The sequence below is a fragment of the Sodiomyces alkalinus genome, assembly GCF_003711515.1.
Source record: "Sodiomyces alkalinus F11 unplaced genomic scaffold SODALscaffold_3, whole genome shotgun sequence".
Lineage (NCBI taxonomy): Eukaryota > Fungi > Ascomycota > Sordariomycetes > Glomerellales > Plectosphaerellaceae > Sodiomyces > Sodiomyces alkalinus.
The window spans coordinates 453,425-470,645 of record NW_021167081.1 but is presented as its reverse complement, the minus strand read 5'-3'; the positions used below and the strand labels follow the sequence as shown (position 1 = coordinate 470,645).

Below are 17,221 nucleotides of genomic sequence, written 5' to 3'. Positions count from 1 at the left end.
TTGCGGAGTCGAAGCGAGCGACACAAATCCAGCGCAAGAACCCTCACAGTCGTCAGGACGAGCTTCTATTGTCACTTTCCAGTGTCCTGCGTCGTTATATCTGACAGAATAAGACATGATCGTTGGCCCTCCTTGTCCCTATTGCTATCCCTGTTTGACCCACGGCTGGGCATGAGAGACGAAAGAAGAAAGGAGGACGAATTACAGGCATCACCCAAGTCCCGAAAGCCAAATCCCAACAACCCTCCTCCCAAGCTGAATAACCCTGTTGACCATGGCGCCGTATGCCTCGAAAAGCCGTCTCAGCAATCATCCATCATCCCCCCTCCCTGGGGTAGTAGCAAGTAATAGTAGTACAATGCAATATGACCATCCGTCGTCCGCCCGCTGAAGCCACACGCATTTGTTCATGCCATCTAGTCGTCAAATGCTCATCCACTCGTCTACAGCGCAAAACGAGCGAACCACGAGTTCCGTCTCCCTCAAGCGAAACATCGCGCCACCCATGCAAATCATCCGGGAGGTCGCCTCCATCGCTTCACAGCAAACAAGCTCTACCGTTCCGTGTGGGCGAATTTGACGCTCTTCCGTCTCTCCCGCTCGCCATTGCCGGCCGTCCGCCCCGGGCTGGAACTCAAGATTCCAGGAGCCCCCGTGACGTTACCGTACGACGACACCGACGACCCCCCGCCGCCACCATTGCCCGTCAGTGCCTCGCGCACCACGTCGACCGCCCTGCTCTGCGGCACTTCGAAGCCGTCTCCGCGGATCAGCGGGGAAGGGTGATGAGGCTGGTGAGCGTGGTAGCCCGCACCTTCACCACCACCACCGCCACCACCACCACCTCCTCCTCCTCCATTCACTTTCCGCGGTGTAAAAGTCCCGCCCGTAGCTGTCCGTGCCCTTTCGAGCGCCGCGCGTCCGACCTCATCGGCTCGTTGCGTCGCGCTTTCCTCGCTCCATTTCCCGGGGAGACACGCGTGGCCACATCCGTCGAGGGGACAGCACCCGTCACTCCCATGCCCGTCGTTGCCTCTCTCGTCCATGCCGTCGGGATTATGCCACGTTTGGATGCACGTGGCATGGCCCCCGTGCGCACACCCCGGACAGTACCACCAGACGCTCATAACGCCTTCGCCCTCTTCGTCCGTGTCTCGCCCCTCTTCCTTCCTCTTCTCTTCCTTCTTCCTCTCCTGGTCCACGGCTTCTGCGATGGTGAGCACGGGGGCAGCGGCGGCGGCGGCGGCGCTGGCCTCGCGATGGCCGCAAACAGCGCAGGGGCCCATGTGTGTCTTGCACCGATCGCATTGCCAAAGGGCGCTGGGTCCGAGCCGGGGGTCGATCTCGCGGGGTTTACGGCAGGTCGGGCAGAGAAGACCACCCTTGACGTTCTGCTGCGCGGGTCCGAAGATGGCGGTATACTGTTCGCCCCAATCGGGGAGACCTTCAGGCCAGCCTTTGACGCAGAGGTTGCGTAGCAGGGCCGCTTCCACGAAGAGTCGCATCGACGTGAGCCGGCTGTGGTGGGTGCGAAGGATGGAGACGGCGCGGTTTTTGTCGATGAGAGAAGGGGGGAGAAGCGGTCGGAGGAGGAGGATGATTGCGGCCGCGTTGACGACGGAGGTGCGGAGTTCATAGTCGAGGGTGCGGGTGACAAGGTTGTAAGGATCGAGCGGCAGGCGAGGAGAGACAGAGTAAGGCACCGGGGGCGGTGTTGATGTGGAGAGTGGGTGTGGGTGAGGAGGATCGTCGGGCCAGGGGAGGTAGTCGGATTCCACCATGGTTGGCGAGGAGACGTTGAGCTGCTGTGACGCTTGCAGCTGCGACTGCGATTCCAGACTGGCCTTGGCCGGGCTGGATGAGACGACGCCGACGTGAAGAGGAGCGTGGTGCTCATAAGTGTCGGCCGTCCCCTGGGAAGGTTGCGATGCATCGAACGAGACGTTCGGGTCGCTGGCTATGGTCGTCTGGGAGATGGTGAAGACGTCTTCGGGAGATTCGGTGGGGATCAGGCTTTGCCGCCGCTTGTGTGCATGCATTGTCGGCGACGACGACGACGGCCTAGGGTGTTCGAGCGAATGACCCATCTCCTTCCCACGTATTCGGCTTTCGTACTCGCCTTGCTCTTCGTCGTCGTCGCCTTCTTGCACAGGCGGAAACTTGGACGGGCTGAGAATGGTCGTCGCGGTCCGTGGGGTGCTGTCCGGTGCGGAGAAGACGCGTGAAAAGCTTTCGTCGGAATCGTAGCGCGACATGATCGGGGGCTTCTGGTGCGCAAAGTGATGATGGCGCTTTTGCTGCTGGTCGTGGTCGTGGTCGTGGTCGTTGTCGTTGTCGTGGTGGTCGTCGTACTCCAAGGCGGCAGCCGGGAGTGTCGGTTTCGGTTTGGGATCGGGAACATCTATGGCGTGAGAAATGGCGTCAGTGTCATAAAAATCGTAGCCCTCGGTGCTCGAGATGCGAGTCTGGTCACTCTCGTGGCTGGCGGCGGAGAAAGGTATCGAGTCCAGTCGTTTCCGCGGACTATCATTGAACGTACGATGGACCGCGGGCGGTAGGATGAAGCTCTCCGCCTCCAAGACGGGCGTCAGCACTTTGCCGGATCGCAGGCTGTTGACGTGCTTGCCGTCGCTGTTGTTCTGCTGGCCGTCTTCCTGCCCGAGGGGCTTGGCCAGGGGCGTGGAAGCGTTGGAGTTGCAGTCGACCTCCTCCGACAGTTTGGATCGTCTGGTCCTGTCGTGACTGTCGATGGTGCTCTCGTGGTTCGCCAGCGGGGTTGGTGTTGTTTCCAGCCTATTGAGCTCGCTGGGCCCTATCGATTCTTTGGACTTGGAAATGTCGACGCGCTTTTGAAAGCGTCCAAGCCTCGACTCGAGGTGGTACTGCGCTCGTTTCCTGAGCAACAGGTCCATGGCATAGCCCAATATCCGCCAAGTCTGGGCGAGCCGGAACTGTCCGACTCGTTCGGCTGCCCGGGCGAAGCTTTCGAGGACGACCGACACTCGTTCGACAAGCGGTTTCCCGTCGGGCCCGCCCTGCGGAAGCTCCCTTTCCAGGGCCTCGAGGTAGCATCGCGTAAGATACTGGTAGTTGTCGACTTTGGCAGCGGCCGGCACATGACCCACAGCCATGGCCTGCTGGGTCCTGAAGACGCCGGCGAACTTGATGGCCTGTTCTAGCCCGAGGACTGGTTCTTCACCGGGGACGTGGCCGGAAGGCGGGGTCGTGCTGAGAGCCGGGAGCGCGGAGCGTATGCTCTGTCTTCGCCGCCTGGCACCGATTTTTCGGCGCGGCATGATGAAGCTGCTGACGACGTCGTCCTCCGAGTCGCTACGGCTGATGCTGAGGAATGGCGTGGTCGGGCTCGAGCCGTACAGATGCCTGGGGACGGCTTCGTCATCGTGATGGCGGACGACGGCTGGGCGGGGCCGCTGGCGGGGTCGTTCGTCGAGGAACATGGCTACCTCGCCCCTGCCGGAGAAGGCCAGGCTGGAGGGGGATAGGCGGTCGATGACCTTGGGGGCGAAGGCGACGTCGCACTGGTGAAACTTGCCCTCTTCGCCGACGGCCCAGAGAAGATCCTGATCGAGCCATAAGAGGCTCGAGGGGGGCGAGTCGAACCAGGTCAGCTCCTTGAAAGGCACGCTCGGCCGGGCGAGGTCCCAAATATGGACGGCGTTGATGCCGAAGCGCCTGGCGCTCGCATCGTCGTAGGAGACGGCCACCTGGGCGGCTCGCCTGCCTCTGGCGCTGGCGGACCACAGAGCGGGGCGCCAAGCCACGACGGATACGGGGGCCGGGGTGTGGAGGATATATTTCGGCTTCTGACGCTTATCGGCGTCTTTGGACAGATCCCAGACGGCGCATTTGTGATCCCAGCCGCCGCTTATGAGGTGGTTGCCGTCGGGATGCCACGAGATGGAGGAACAGGCCTTGTCGTGGGCGGTGATGCGCAGCAGGGGGGAGTTCGGCTTGCGAATGTCCCACTTGAGGACGGCACCGGCGTCGGTGGCGCAGGCGAGGTAGAGGCCTTCTTTGGGGGACCAGCGGACCTGGCGAACGCCGTCGGCATTGCACTTGAAGGCGGCCTTGGCGACGTAGGACATGCCGCCGGCGCGGTTCGGTACGGGGGCGCGAATGTCAAAGTAGCGGACGAAGCCGTCCTGGCTGCCGGAGAGGAGGAGGCTGGGACGATGCGGGTTGACGTCGAGGGTATTGACTTGGCGCGAGTCCTCCCGCATGTGAACACAGTCGAGGGCGGAACCACCGGTGGCGATACGGGCGAGATCGTAGGCGAAGATGCGACCGTTGGCACAGGCGGTAAATAGGTTGGCTTCGCCTTGCCATTTGGCCTCCTTGACGGAGAGCTGATCGGCTGCCGAGCCTGGGGCGGACACGGCAGGCGATGAGGAGGAATGTAAGGATAGGTTGGCGGCGGTCGAGGAGGTCATGGGTGGCATCTTGTCGGAGCCGGCGGCGGCGAGGATGGCGGCACGAACGTCAATGCTGTCGGAGATTTGGAGGCCATCGAAGACGACGGTCTTGAGGACATGGCGACTGGCGAGGACGGCCGAGCGACGATCGGGTGAGGCGTCGACGCTGGCAAGAGGATAGCCCGCATTATAGACGGTGTATTGAGAGGAATTTGGGCGATAGATGGCCGGGAGAGATGGAGAGCTGGTAATGCCGAGGCCGGGATTGGAGGTGTCGGTGGTGTTTTCGGGGGTGGTTTTGCCCAGCAGCTTGCGCATAATCTTGTTATCGCGGCTATACATGATGACGATGGGGTATTTGCGGGAACACCGCCATGGGCGTCCCTAACATGTCGAAACAATAGAAATTACGATTAAGTGGAGGGGGTAAAGAGGCAAAGAGAAGAGAAAAGGATGAGCGGATTGCGGGGGTCGCGATGTGGTGATGAGCTGATTGCGTTGGTGTTGGTGTTGGTGTTGGTGTTGGTGTTGGTGTTAGGAGAAGGCGCGCATTGGCTTGGTCCTTCCTTCCTGCCTTTCGCGTGAAGGTGGTCAGTGGTCTGTCAAAACCCACCCCACCCTCCCCCCCCCTTGTACCTTTATGTACCTAGATACCGTACCTTATATCAGGTATGTACCTTAAGGAATGTGGAGTCGGTGAACACTGGGCGCTGGCCTGCCGCCTCACTTCTCTTCGGTACCTCTACTTCTCTCACTCCTCACCGAGGTTGTCTCACCAAGTGCCATGTATTCATTCGTCCATCCATTCTTCACACATGCTAGTTAAACTACCTATATATAAATGATGAGTAGAACAGCAGGATGACAAACATCCAAAACAATGAAAAGCAAAGCCTTGTCTGCCATGCCCGTTACTCAGGTCGGAGAATTGGAACCCGAAAACCTATTGGTCTAACCTTGGTCTTGACGCTGTTGTTTCATTCTTGTCGTCTATCCTGAGCCGCCTCTTCTGTACTTCTCGGTGTGCCTCCTGGCCTCTCCCCCAGGTCTTCCCGGCGATTTCGAGGGAACTTCCTCTAGAAACCCCTCCGTCTCTTCTTCGCCCTTCCCCGTTGCTTATTGGCGTGGACCGCGTGGTTAGGGGCGTGGTCTTGCCGCCGTCGGTCCGTCGTTGTGTCGGGGTCGTCTTCTGCAGGGTTTCGATCGGTCACGCTGCTGACCTTTTCCCAGTGGAACATGAAATGCCCGAGGAAGGCTCCGGCAAATATGCAGAGGATGATGTAGCCGTTGTAGTACATTGACAAGCTGTACGTCCGCACGCGGCACGCCGGTCAGCGACGAAGCAGGGAAGAGAAGAGAGAACGACATGGCTGCAGTGACGCAGAATGAAAGGGCAAAAACTCACAGTACCAAGAAGTACGCTGATATGATCCGCAGCGTGTGCAGCACGGTTCTCCCCAATTGTACGATGAAGCTGGGACGATAGGGAGGGAAGCCGCGATACTCGTAACAGCGTTCGAGATCCAAAGCAATCCTCCGACCACCATCCCCAGGCCTCGGGTTCAGCGCCATAAAATCCAACTCCACGTCGTTGTCCGCCGATCCGGCCGCGAAGGATGTATGGCCGCCATCGTCACCGCCGTTGCCGCCGTTACCGCGGGGAACACTCCTACGGCTCCTGCCACTCCTGTTACTCCTGCCACTTCTGCTTCCACCACCATCCTCTTCCAACGCCCTCAACCTTAAAGCGTCGCGTTCTCGCTCGCACCGCGAAACGTGTGCTTGGAGGAGGACGCAGTCGAGTTCTGTGCTGGCGCGACGTAGCCCTTCGAAGGCCATGGCAAGAACGGCGGCGCCGACGCACTAGCCGGCGAACTGCCCGGGCGAGCGGACCTGCCAAGAGTGGGAAATAAAACACGAGTCGGTGGTATGCCAGTTCCATAAGGCCTACGTGCCGGCTATCTGTTAGAGAGAAGGAGCAGGAAAAAGGGAGTGGATGGAAGATCGAAGATGGGACTTGCAGTAAGGGTGCAATCCTCCTCATGCGTATCGTCGTATTCATAATTGATGTCGTGGCCTTGGTGAATGTCGTCGATATCCGTCATATTGACCGATAGTAATGCCGGGTCATGAGAAGAGGGCCGAGAGGAAGGAATACACAAAATATAGGGGGGATTACTCTCGGTTGATATTGCGTTCAAACCACATCAAATGGGCTAGGCGCGGGAGTTTCCTGCGGCGAGCATTATTTTCGTCACATTGAGCCGAAGACTTGCAAAAGACAAACCATGCTGAAGCCACATAACCTTGGGAAGAGGTCCGGAGTACTGGAGACATTTGCTGAGAGACGTTGGATCAGGTGACTTCTCCCATGGCATGCGAAAGCAGGTACCCCTTTGGTCGCCCCATCGCTTGCTTCCTCTTCTTTCCCTTCTTTCTCTCTGCCCATGGTCCTCTCATAGGGAAGACTGACGCTGTGCTTGAACATTATTTTCTTCCCAAGACCCTTCCATGTGCCATCCTCTGGGTTGCTTCACACATCGAGAGTAGAAGCAAACAAAAAATAGTTCACTCGTCGGCTTACCCTCACGCTAGCAATGGAGAACATCCATGCAGCCATGCAATTCGGCCAGCCAAATCAACTGCCCGACGCAGGAGACTCCAAAGCATACAACTCCCTCGACCTTCCCTGCGCATCACAGCTCGCAAACCTCCACCGACCCCCATACCACGCCCCGGCGACATTGGCGAGCCCCCACCGAATCGGCGCCGGCATGGGCGGCCAGTTGGCCCACATCCCCCCCTCGACCCCGCGGTCCAGGTTCATCAGGAAGAACGGCACCACGTCCGCCGTGCCCGCCCTGGACACCGTGCTCTTCCCCCAGCTCTTGAACACGGCCCTCGCCATCGCCGCCTCCGCCGTCCCCTCGCGCGGCGCGTTCGGGTGGCTCGCCAGCCCCGCCAGCGTGGCGATCTCCGAGTGGAAGTGCACCTCGAAGGGCTGCTGGAAGGTCGACATGATGCGCCGCAGCTCGGCGCCGGAGAATTGCGCCGGGTCGGTCAGCGAGGCGAGGTAGGCGTGGAAGTCTTCGAGGCCGGGGAGGAAGTGCTCTACAAGGGGGTAATGTGTGGTCAGCTTTCTCGCAGTTTCCGAATGACAAGGGAAAGGGAAGGGGGTTCAGGGGCCCAGGCCGTACGATGCTCCCGGTGGGTCGTGGCGAAAACGGTCTTGTCGCCCACCAGCTTCTCAATCTCGGCGAAGAGTCTCTCCTCCTCATCGTCGTGGTGCGACTTGACAAACTTGTGCCATGTCAGGGCGTATCCTACAAAGTCGGCCTTGTCCTGGTCCTGGACATGGGGTGCCTGGTGGTAGATGGAGTTGTATCCGCGCAGAATCGAGTTATGCAGCAGGGCCATGTGTGTGGCACCCGTCGTGAACAGGTCGGTCTGTTTGGACGATCACACCCGGAAGGTTAGTCTTGGGGCGGCAAAACGAAAAAGATGAAAAAAAGATGGAAAAAAAAAGATGAAAAAATGAAAAAAAAATGAAGGGAGGGGAACACAAGAGGACAGGATGCAAAACATGCCTGGTTGGTCTCATACTGAGGTGTCGTGATCAGCTTCATGGGACTGTCGGCCCATGGGTTTGCGCCCGTCGTTGGTGAGCTAGACATGAGGAACGGTGACCGGGAGAACAGCAAGCTGACGAGGATCGTCGGAATGGCGAGCAAGAGGTAGCCCGCCATGGTGTTGGATCGATGTCCGATGTCCGTGGATCAAGGCGGTCGATTTGTCGGTACCGCTGCTGCTTTTGCCCAGTTGTGAGGGCGATCATGGGCTAAACGATCGTACGATTGAGGGCGAGGGGGAATAAACGATAGACGTGGCCTGGTCGTCCCTGTCGTGGTGTCTTGGGGGGCCCGAGGGGGTGGGGAGAGCTTTCGAGCTCCCGCTGCAGGCCGGGAGACTCGCTGAGCAAACCCTTCGCTGTGATTAGCTGGCTGCATTCTGGAACGCTTCTGAGTGTCTTGGAGCGTGTCTTCTCGGGAACTTTGGCGACTACGACGGGATTTCGGGAACGAAATGCGTCACGTGACTAAAGTCCCTACGACGTCAACCACCACCCGTATCTGCATCGTACACCGAAGTCACCGAAGATAAGTTCCTTTCCGTACTACTTCTGCTACTTCTACTCCTTTCTGCTCCTTCTTACCGCGCCAGATGTCCTCCCTACCAAGCCAATCCCGCAACATCTCTCCCCCTTGGCCGTATTACTCAACATGAACCCCTTGAACGGATCCGGATCCGGGCCGGGATCGTTGACCGTCTGCACCACGCGGACATGGTCCTTGACTCCTTTCCCACCTCGACGACCGAGCCGCTTAGATAACTCTCACTCTCGGCACACGCCAACATCGCCTCCGCCACCTCTTGGGGCGTGATCCAGGCGTCCCGCTCCGCGTCGAGGTTGACGCTCTTCTCGGGGTGCTCCGTCCACAGCGGCGTGCGCACGATGCCCGGCGCGACGGCGTTGATACGCACAGTTGGACCAGTGGGGCTCGTAGACGCCCGCGCCGGGACACGCGAGACAGGTCGGCGAGGAGGACGTTGCAGTTGCGGGAGAGGAGGAGCTCGGCGAAGGCGAGGTTGATTCCTGGGAATTGGCAGTGCGCTGGTTTTCGTGAAGGGTTTCTCTAGAAAATGGGGGGGGAACGATGGAAAGGGCGTAAGACGCACCGGAGCCGGCGCCAGCGATAATGGCAGTCTTCCCCGACATCGAGAACGGGGCGCTCGAATTGATGTTTTCTCCCATCTCGTGGGATATTTGCGTATAAACTCACTCGCTCAGAGCCACGAGTATCGAGAGTTCCCCTGGAATTATGTTGGAGAACCTGACGGCAGGATGCGTCCCTGTGCCAGGAGTAAGCAGGATCTTCTTGTACTAGATGCTCTTTCAATGGAACGAGAGGTTCTCTATGATGTCTGCACCTGCCGCTACGGCTTCCTGTTTTATCTTGGTCTCTGGGAGTAGGTGTTGAAGCCGAAGGACACGACAACGCCCCTGTTCCAACTCCCTCACTATATCGCATTTTATGTGACATGCTGCGTTATCAGTACACAATCAAATCGCAAGGAAGTCGGAATGAAATTGCAAATCTACCGCAAACTGGAAGTGGAATAAGCAAGATTGTAGAAAAACTCGGGATTGTGATCTTTTTTCTAAGCACTACAGCCTACCTTATGAAGACTCCCTATATGAGGCCGAGTGACGCAAGTTAAAGGAACTTGGAAGACATATTCATTTTATAATGTGCTTCAAAAGATATTTTCTATTATTTGACCATGTCCCAATACAGGTCCCATTACTGTAAATACTTTTCGCATTGTTGCGATGCTAATGATGTATTGCCGACTATGGCGTCTGAGATGCTTCTGAGATGCTTCTTACTCCGTATTGTCCCCCTTCCAATGCTGCCCCGTAAACAACGCCTTGCGAGTGTCAATAACACAAGTATGAAAGTCGAAAATATATACGTATAATGGCATAAAAAAAGAAAGAGAAAAAGAATGTCAACGAGAGGAAAGACAGTGCACCATTACCCGCCACCCCCGTCTTTCTCAGCTCGGCCTCGTAGAGACTTGAGACCGGTCTGGTGCTCCTTGTGACTCTTACTCAACCTCGTCTGCCGAACAAACAGCCCCGTCACCAGGCCAAGCCCGGCAAACGCGACATAAACGATATACATCGTCCGAAGGCTGTCCAAGTAGGCGCCCCGCGCGACACGGGCCTCACGACCCGTCAGGCCAGCGACCCAGCCGACACTCGAAGCCGCCGACCCGCCCGAGAACCTCTCGGCGAGCTCAGGCCCCAGCTCGGCAACGAGGTACGGGCGCTGGGCGTCCATGCGGTTGTTGAAGACGACGCCACCAATCACGACGGAGATGGAAGTGGCCATCTGGCGGACGAAGCCGAAGGTGGCGGTGGCGGAGGCGATATCGCGCGGCTCGACGTTGGTCTGGAGGGCGATGAGCGGGGACTGGAAGTTGGGGCCGATGCCGATGCCGGCGACGACCTGGTAGAGGACGATCTTGACAAAGTCGTCGGAGGCGGGGAGGTCGACGAAGAGGCCGAAGCCGAGGGTGGTGATGGCCATGCCGGCGACGATGAGGTAGAAGTAGTTGCCCGTCTTGCGGATGACGAAGCCCGAGGCGGCGGAGACGAGGGAGAGCGAGATGACGTAGGGGAGGATGTAGACGCCCGACAGCAGGGAGGAGGCGGCGAGGACGGCCTGGAAGTAGAGCGGCAGCCAGTAGCTCCCCGAGATGAAGACGAAGGCCTGGCAGAAGGTGGTGGTCAGGGCGGCGAGGTTGGAGCGGGTCGCGAAGAGGCGGAGGGGCACGACGGGGTAGGCGGCGAGGAAGTGCTCGTTGGCGACGAAGAGGGCGATGGTGACCAAGCCGAAGACGATGAGACAGACGACGGTGGCGGAGTGCCAGGGGTAGGAGACGCCGCCGAGCTCGAGGCCGAGGAGGAACATGATGGTGCCGCCGATGATGGTGAGGCTGCCGGACCAGTCGATGGCCCTGAGGCCGTCGGCGATCGGGGTGCGCGGGTTGTGCAGCTTAAGGACGAAGGAGAGGACGACGAGGCCGAGGCCGGAGATGGGGAGGTTGACGTAGAAGCACCAGCGCCAGGTGGCCTGGCTGGTGAAGACGCCGCCGAGGACGGGGCCGATGGCGGAGGCGACGGCCCAGACCATGCCGACGAGGCCGAAATAGACGCCGCGCTGGCGGATGGAGAAGAGGTCGCTGATGCAGATGTTGACGAGAACAATAATGCCGCCGCCGCCGAGACCCTGGACGGCGCGGGCGGCGATGAGCATGGGCATGTCGACGGCGACTCCGCAGAGGAGCGAGCCGACCCAGAAGACGGCGACGGCGCACAGCAGGATGGGTTTCCGGCCGAAGATGTCGGAGATCTTGCCCCAGGTGGGCACGAAGGCGGCGTTGCTCAGCAGGTAGCTGCTGCCAATCCATATGTAGCCCAGGTTGGACTGGAACTCTTCCGAGATGGTGGGCACGGCGGTGGCGATGATGGTGACGTCCAGGGCGGCGAGGAAGAGGGCGGCGCAGAGGGAGCCGACTACGAGGGCGGTCTCGAGACGGGTGCGGCCTGCTTCGGGTTCGTCGTCTTCGGGGTGGTTGTTGTCGTCATGAGGGGCGTCGTCTCGGCCGTCTCGGGTGGGCTGCGATTCTGGTGTGTTGCGTTCTGGATTTTCTTCGTCGGTCTTTTCCTGTTGCTGTTGCTGTTGCCGTTGTTCTCCCCCTGAGCTGGAGGTGATCGTGTCGGCTACCGTGCTTGATGATTCTCCGCCATGTCTCTCATCCAAGTCAGCCTCCCGATTGTCGCGGGCTGTCATTTTCTGCCGTGGAGAGCTTGAGAGACCCGGCCCTCCTTTGAATAGTTATGGTTCAAACGGAATAAAATATGGAGTCATGACAGAGACGCAAGACTCGACCTTCAAAAAAATTAACGATGAAAATTAAGGATTATTGGAACCGGGTCAAGCCGTATAAGAAGGGTTTGACGACGGAGAACTTCCTTTACAAATGAGCCGAAAAGCATGATGTCGACTATTTTATTAGTTCGTAAGTGGCACGGTGTAGTGTAAGTGCACCCATGCCTATGTTGGGTAATGAGCCAGGGGGCGAGCCGGGGACGAACTGGGGTCAAAAAGACGTGATATGGTGTGAGAGCTTCCAATTTTTTACTTCTTCTTTTCTTTTCTTTCCTTTCCTTTTCTTTAGATGTTCCTATTACGCTCATACTGACGCATCGAGCTGATGAGCGGGTGAAACGGAGCAAAGAACACGTGAAAATGTATGTGTACGGAGTACGGAGTACGGAGGACTCCGTCATGAATACTTCGTAGATACTCCACAACGTACCTCGACGTCCTCCACCGTTAGACTCCGGTTCCGGATAATTGAGAACCACGAGTCATCAATTTAGTGCCAAACTAACTACATCTGGAAGGTCATTCTTCTTCAATAATAGCAGAGCAGCTGCATCGCGGTGTCTACACGTGTATTTCCTACTTTGTACTCCCAACTCCATAGATCGGACTCGGATGTCGGACACCGGACATATGCAAAAGTACATCGGACTGAATATCGAATACAGCGAAGAAAACCAAAGAGACAAGACGACACATTGGAAAGCCAGTAGTAGGGAAGGGTATAAAATTAAATTAGCTAAAGTATTATTAACAGAAGCCTAGATGGATGAAATATGTTAGATAGAGGCTCCAGGATATCGGGGCGTGACTTCGGGACCTTTTCGGGTATAGTTCGGGTATAATAGTCTTAGTAAGTACTAACGTCTCTAAATAGCCCTAACCCTAGCTATATAAATAGTTAGAGATACTTCCTATAAGGGAATCTTTCCTTTCTATAAAAGAATATAACCATAATTCCGGTACCGATATTCGTATTCTAATAGTTATAAGCCTAGCGCTCTAAAAAACAACTCTATTTTAGTAAATCTAATAGTATTACTATTTTAACGATTATTATGATTTAGGGTTATTTAACGGTAATATCCGCCTACTCTATAGTTATATTATTATTCTATTCTATTTATTACCTACCCTATACCGTGCCGTGCCGTAAAGCCTCCGAAGTCTATAATGGATATAAAGAAGTACCCGACGTTAAAGATCCTTTAAAAGCCCGATAATTAAAAACTATAGATTAATAGTATCCGAGTAATCGCGATATAGTATAAAGTCTAGTAGTATATCGACCCCGAGGTTCCGGACGAAGAGCGCCTAAAATTAGTACGGCCTACCTTACCCGAAGAGGACTCTAATAATAAAGACTTTAACTTCCGTCTATTCTAGCTTAAAGAAAGCCGATACGATAAGGCGTTTAATTCGATCGCGCGGGTTAGTAACTATATAATCAGTAGCGTTAACCGTGACCTCTACTATTAATTCGAATCCTGCGTATACTGGAATAAGGAGACCCTACCTCTATTCGGATCCACGACCTCGAAGAATAGGACCGTCTAGCACCTAAAGCCTTAGCGAGGAGGTATATTAATTAGTTAAGGGTTTAAGAGCCTAAACGCCTATAATTAAAGCCTATATAAAATAGCTTCTACACCGCGATATTTCTCGGAAAGGACGAAAAAGGGAAGACCCCGGGGGCTAAGGAGTCTCTTTAGGGGTGGATCGATTTTATCTATAATTATATTAGGGCTAGAAGAAGCGATACCTATTATCGACCTTAGTATATATACCCTAGTATCAATAAGATATAAATAAAGGATAGATATAAACCGTTAAAAGAAGTGGTTAAATACTATAAGAAGGTTATTAAGAGTTAGGAATAGGATCGTTAAATAAGCTTTAAAGCTAACCTAAAGAGAGAGGTGGAAAAGAAGAAGAAGATTACCGAGTAGTCTTCGTACTTTACTAACGCTGCTTAGGAAGAAGATAGCGACGACGACGATACCGTCTATTTTCACGGCACGTATAACGATATCGCCTCGCACGCCGACTTTAGCTTCTTTAATACCCCTTTTATTCCTGCTATTATTCGTTAATCTATTATTATTACTTCGGCCGAACGGATTAAACAGTTTAAACCTGTTTTTAAAGAGGTTAGCCCTGGTTCTTCGTTAAGATCTAGGGGGGTGGTAGCCCTGCCTATAGCCCTGCCTATAGCCTCTATTATTATTGAAAAAGAAGATACTGCTATTATTATAGTGGAGGAAAAGGGAGAAGATCTAACTGCTATTACTACCGAGGAAGGCACTCGAATTAAGTCACGAGGTGGCGGCAGAACGTCCGAAAAAGGTAAAAGGACCACACCGCCTATAGTTCTAGTTCCTAACGAAGAGGAAGAGCTACGCCTATTAAAGGATCTACGACGGTTTGAATAGTTAGGAGGTGGATAGGGTTAATAGTCGTGGCTACGTGGTTACGTGGCTACGGCTACTATAGCCTTATTTATGGCTATTAACGGTTATTTTAGTGCTGCTTTTAAAGATAATAAGCTGTTTAATAAGCCGTTAATTCTACGTTAATATTAAGCTATTTTAGACCTCGATTTAAGTGGTTTTAAGGGTCAGAACTATTAGATATAATCCCTTAGTTCTGGGGGGGTGTATTAGATAAAGGCTCCAGGATATCGGGGCATGACTTCGGGACCTTTTCGGGTATAGTTCGGGTATAGTCTTGGCAAGTACTAACGACTCTAAATAGCCCTAACCCTGGCTATACAAATAGTCACAGATACTTCCCACAAGGGAATCTTTCCTTTCCATAGGTAGAAGAATACGACCACGATTCCGGTACCGATATTCGTGTTCTGACAAAATATAATTGGATGCAAGATGCTAAAGAGCACGCAACTTGGAAGTCCATCAACCAACACCCGAGACACATATACAGACATCCGGAACTATGGTATATCCATCGCATAAGAAAAGCTGTATAGTCCGACTGTACGAAGAGAGGAAAGTACGGAGTAATTAGGTACACCTTAGGTAAGGAAGGCAAGGTACGATAAGTGACAGCGCAGATTGTACCCATGTCAATATGTCAACATTTCAACGTCCTCGTGTACTTCGTACGGAGGACAATGGAATGTCACAACCAATGTAGCATTCTTTTCTGGGGGAAAAACATGCTCCAATCAGACAGACCCTGACAGGTAGAACTCCAATGCTATCTTTCTAGGAAAATAAAAATAAAAAATAAAATAAATAAAAAAAAGACAGCCGACTCTTAACATTAATTAAACCTTCGTTTCCCACCTCAAAACACCAAGTCGGGCCCTGTCGCATCCCCATATCTCATCCCCTTCAACCCGAAAACAAAAGTCTTGTCGCAATGGAAAAACAAAGACAAAAATAAAAGAGACTTGACGCAAAAAGCCCACGCGGATTTCCACGCGGAACCAATTTACTGAGGAGGCATGGTCGAGAGACGCTGCCGGATAGCATCCTCCTCCTGGTTAATGTGCTCCAGCTGCATTAACCTAGCACGCCGCTCATTGAGCTGGTTCTGCCTGATCATAAGCTGCTGCCTCTCCCACTCCTCATTCCCAGCCCCCGCCTCGGACCGGGGCGGCCCCATCGAAGCCACCTCGAGATCATTCCCGTGCGCAAGTTCGGTCGTGTGCGCCGCGGGGGAAGGCTTGGGGTACACATGCGCCATGCCGCCGTCGGGCGAGTGCGTCGGCGCCGGGTACGCAACGGGGGCGGGGGGGTAACCAGCACCGCCGTACATGGAGGGAGGGTGCTGCGCGCCAGCCATGTGCATGCCGCCGACCGCGTTGGGGTCGTAGGCCGCCACGGAGCCGGGGGGAGGAGGAGGGGTCGTCGTGTGGGCCATCATCATGCCGCCGCCGGGGCCGACGGGGTAGGGCTGGTGCGGGCCGGGGCCCATCTGCTGCATGGGAGGCTGGCCGGGGGGGAACATGGGGGGCATGCCGCCCTGCTGGGCCTGCTGCTGGTCGGCGGCCTCGGCCTTGTTCTTCTGGTTGCGGCGGCGGACGAGGAGGAAGATCAGCACGCCGATCAGCGCGAGGGCGGCCACGCCGCCGACCACGCCGCCCGCGATGGCGCCGACGGGCGTACCACTGCCGCTGCCGCTGCCGGCGCCGCTGCTGGCCTCCGAGGAGGGCTCCGAGGACGAGCTGGACGCGGGCGCGGACGTGTTGCTCGGCTCCTCGGGCGCCGTGGAGGGAGCACGCGTGCTCGTGGGGGCGGCCGTCGAAGTGGGCGAGCTTGAGGTGGGAGCCTCAGTAATCAAGTTGGCGTTTTCCATGGGGTGGAAGGGGAGGAGGGACAAGTCGTCCTCGGTCCAGCGGATCTGGATGGCCGCAGCTATGCCGGTGACGAAACCGTCAATGTCGGTGTATTCGCCGTCTCCCCAGAAGACGTTCTGGTTCTCGCCGCTGCCGATATCGCATGTAAAGCCACTGTTGTCGCTTGTTAGTGCAATGTCCTCAAATGGCTTCGCCCTCTCTGTGCTTCTCTCTTGGTTTTCTTCGTTTTCGTGCTCTCAATTTTCTTTTGTTTCCATTCTTCGAACCCCCCCCCCCCCTGCTTTTCTTTTCAAGCACGAGACGAAGAAAAACGGAAAAAGGGGAAAAAAGAAGAAAGAAAAAAGAAAGACTCTCAAGCCCACATCTCTCAAACCAAGGCAGGGGGACGCCATTCTCGGCCACACGTACCTCGGCAGACACGCGGCCGCAGTCTCGGCAGGGCCGATGAGCTCGTAGTTGAGCGACTCGCCCGTGCCGGTGCAGGCGACGACGTAACCCTCCGGGCACACAGCAGGAGAGTAGTACCCGTCGTTCCACCACACCTGGAAGAAACCGTCGGGACGGCACTCCGGGTCTACGCCGACTGACGACTGCACGATGACCTCGGGGCAGCCCGTGGGCACGACGAACTGGGTGGTCAAGGGAACCGCCCATCTCTCGCACAAGGTCCCGTCGGGACCGTCAAACTCATCCTCGTCCAGTAGGCCGGCGCAGTAGGCGTACGTGGTGGCGAGTGTCAGCGTCGGGAGGGAGGCTACGTCGGACATGATGGGCAGACGGCGGCGGCGGCGGCGGCGTCTTCCTTTTGTCTTCGACGAATACGCTTGGACTGATGGGATTTGAGCTGGTCAAGCAAAAAAGGAAGGAAAGGAAGGAGGAGAAGAAAACGAAAAAGACCCCAAAGAGCAAGATAGAGCAACCTAAATGAGCGTGGGTGTAACTGTAAA

At 55.8% G+C, this 17,221-nt stretch overlaps 6 protein-coding genes across 6 annotated transcripts; all 6 read right to left on the bottom strand.

Annotated features, from left to right (window-relative positions):
- Positions 1-554: 554 nt before the first annotated feature.
- On the bottom strand, positions 555-4,775 carry SODALDRAFT_273495 (hypothetical protein; the record flags this gene model as incomplete). Its single annotated transcript, XM_028607905.1, has 2 exons — positions 555-1,160; positions 1,224-4,775. The coding sequence occupies 2 exons, from the start codon at positions 4,773-4,775 to the stop codon at positions 555-557; spliced, it is 4,158 nt and encodes a 1,385-aa protein (XP_028467430.1).
- Positions 4,776-4,846: 71 nt separating this feature from the next.
- SODALDRAFT_358033 (hypothetical protein) lies at positions 4,847-5,219 on the bottom strand (the record flags this gene model as incomplete). The annotated part of the gene is made up of 2 exons (XM_028614060.1): positions 4,847-5,007; positions 5,189-5,219. 2 exons carry the CDS (start codon positions 5,217-5,219, stop codon positions 4,847-4,849), a joined length of 192 nt encoding a protein of 63 aa, XP_028467429.1.
- A 141-nt stretch (positions 5,220-5,360) lies between these two features.
- On the bottom strand, positions 5,361-6,448 carry SODALDRAFT_349802 (hypothetical protein). The gene is made up of 2 exons (XM_028613437.1): positions 5,839-6,448; positions 5,361-5,738 (listed from the first exon to the last, which is right to left on the bottom strand). Exons 1-2 carry the CDS (start codon positions 6,270-6,272, stop codon positions 5,510-5,512), a joined length of 663 nt encoding a protein of 220 aa, XP_028467428.1. The 5' UTR covers positions 6,273-6,448; the 3' UTR covers positions 5,361-5,509.
- A 135-nt stretch (positions 6,449-6,583) lies between these two features.
- Positions 6,584-8,433, bottom strand: SODALDRAFT_134403 (hypothetical protein). The gene is made up of 3 exons (XM_028606734.1): positions 8,019-8,433; positions 7,631-7,878; positions 6,584-7,544 (listed from the first exon to the last, which is right to left on the bottom strand). Exons 1-3 carry the CDS (start codon positions 8,177-8,179, stop codon positions 7,072-7,074), a joined length of 882 nt encoding a protein of 293 aa, XP_028467427.1. The 5' UTR covers positions 8,180-8,433; the 3' UTR covers positions 6,584-7,071.
- Positions 8,434-8,603: 170 nt separating this feature from the next.
- Positions 8,604-9,355, bottom strand: SODALDRAFT_134392 (hypothetical protein). Its single transcript, XM_028606733.1, has one exon. It carries the CDS (start codon positions 9,244-9,246, stop codon positions 8,827-8,829), a length of 420 nt encoding a protein of 139 aa, XP_028467426.1. The 5' UTR covers positions 9,247-9,355; the 3' UTR covers positions 8,604-8,826.
- A 675-nt stretch (positions 9,356-10,030) lies between these two features.
- SODALDRAFT_273988 (hypothetical protein) lies at positions 10,031-16,273 on the bottom strand (the record flags this gene model as incomplete). The annotated part of the gene is made up of 2 exons (XM_028607928.1): positions 10,031-11,670; positions 16,087-16,273. 2 exons carry the CDS (start codon positions 16,271-16,273, stop codon positions 10,031-10,033), a joined length of 1,827 nt encoding a protein of 608 aa, XP_028467425.1.
- Positions 16,274-17,221: the final 948 nt, after the last annotated feature.

What these genes read in the sequence shown, in the direction of transcription:
- SODALDRAFT_134392 (XM_028606733.1), bottom strand. Translation starts at nt 9,246, where the DNA reads ATGGGAGAAAACATCAATTCGAGCGCCCCGTTCTCGATGTCGGGGAAG.
- SODALDRAFT_349802 (XM_028613437.1), bottom strand. Translation starts at nt 6,272, where the DNA reads ATGGCCTTCGAAGGGCTACGTCGCGCCAGCACAGAACTCGACTGCGTC. An exon ending in TCAGCGTACTTCTTGGTACT is followed by an intron (nt 5,739 to 5,838) that starts GTGAGTTTTTGC and finishes GCGGACGTACAG; the next exon opens with CTTGTCAATGTACTACAACG.
- SODALDRAFT_134403 (XM_028606734.1), bottom strand. Translation starts at nt 8,179, where the DNA reads ATGGCGGGCTACCTCTTGCTCGCCATTCCGACGATCCTCGTCAGCTTG. An exon ending in CAGTATGAGACCAACCAGGC is followed by an intron (nt 7,879 to 8,018) that starts ATGTTTTGCATC and finishes GTCCAAACAGAC; the next exon opens with CGACCTGTTCACGACGGGTG. An exon ending in CACGACCCACCGGGAGCATC is followed by an intron (nt 7,545 to 7,630) that starts GTACGGCCTGGG and finishes ACCCCCTTGTAG; the next exon opens with AGCACTTCCTCCCCGGCCTC.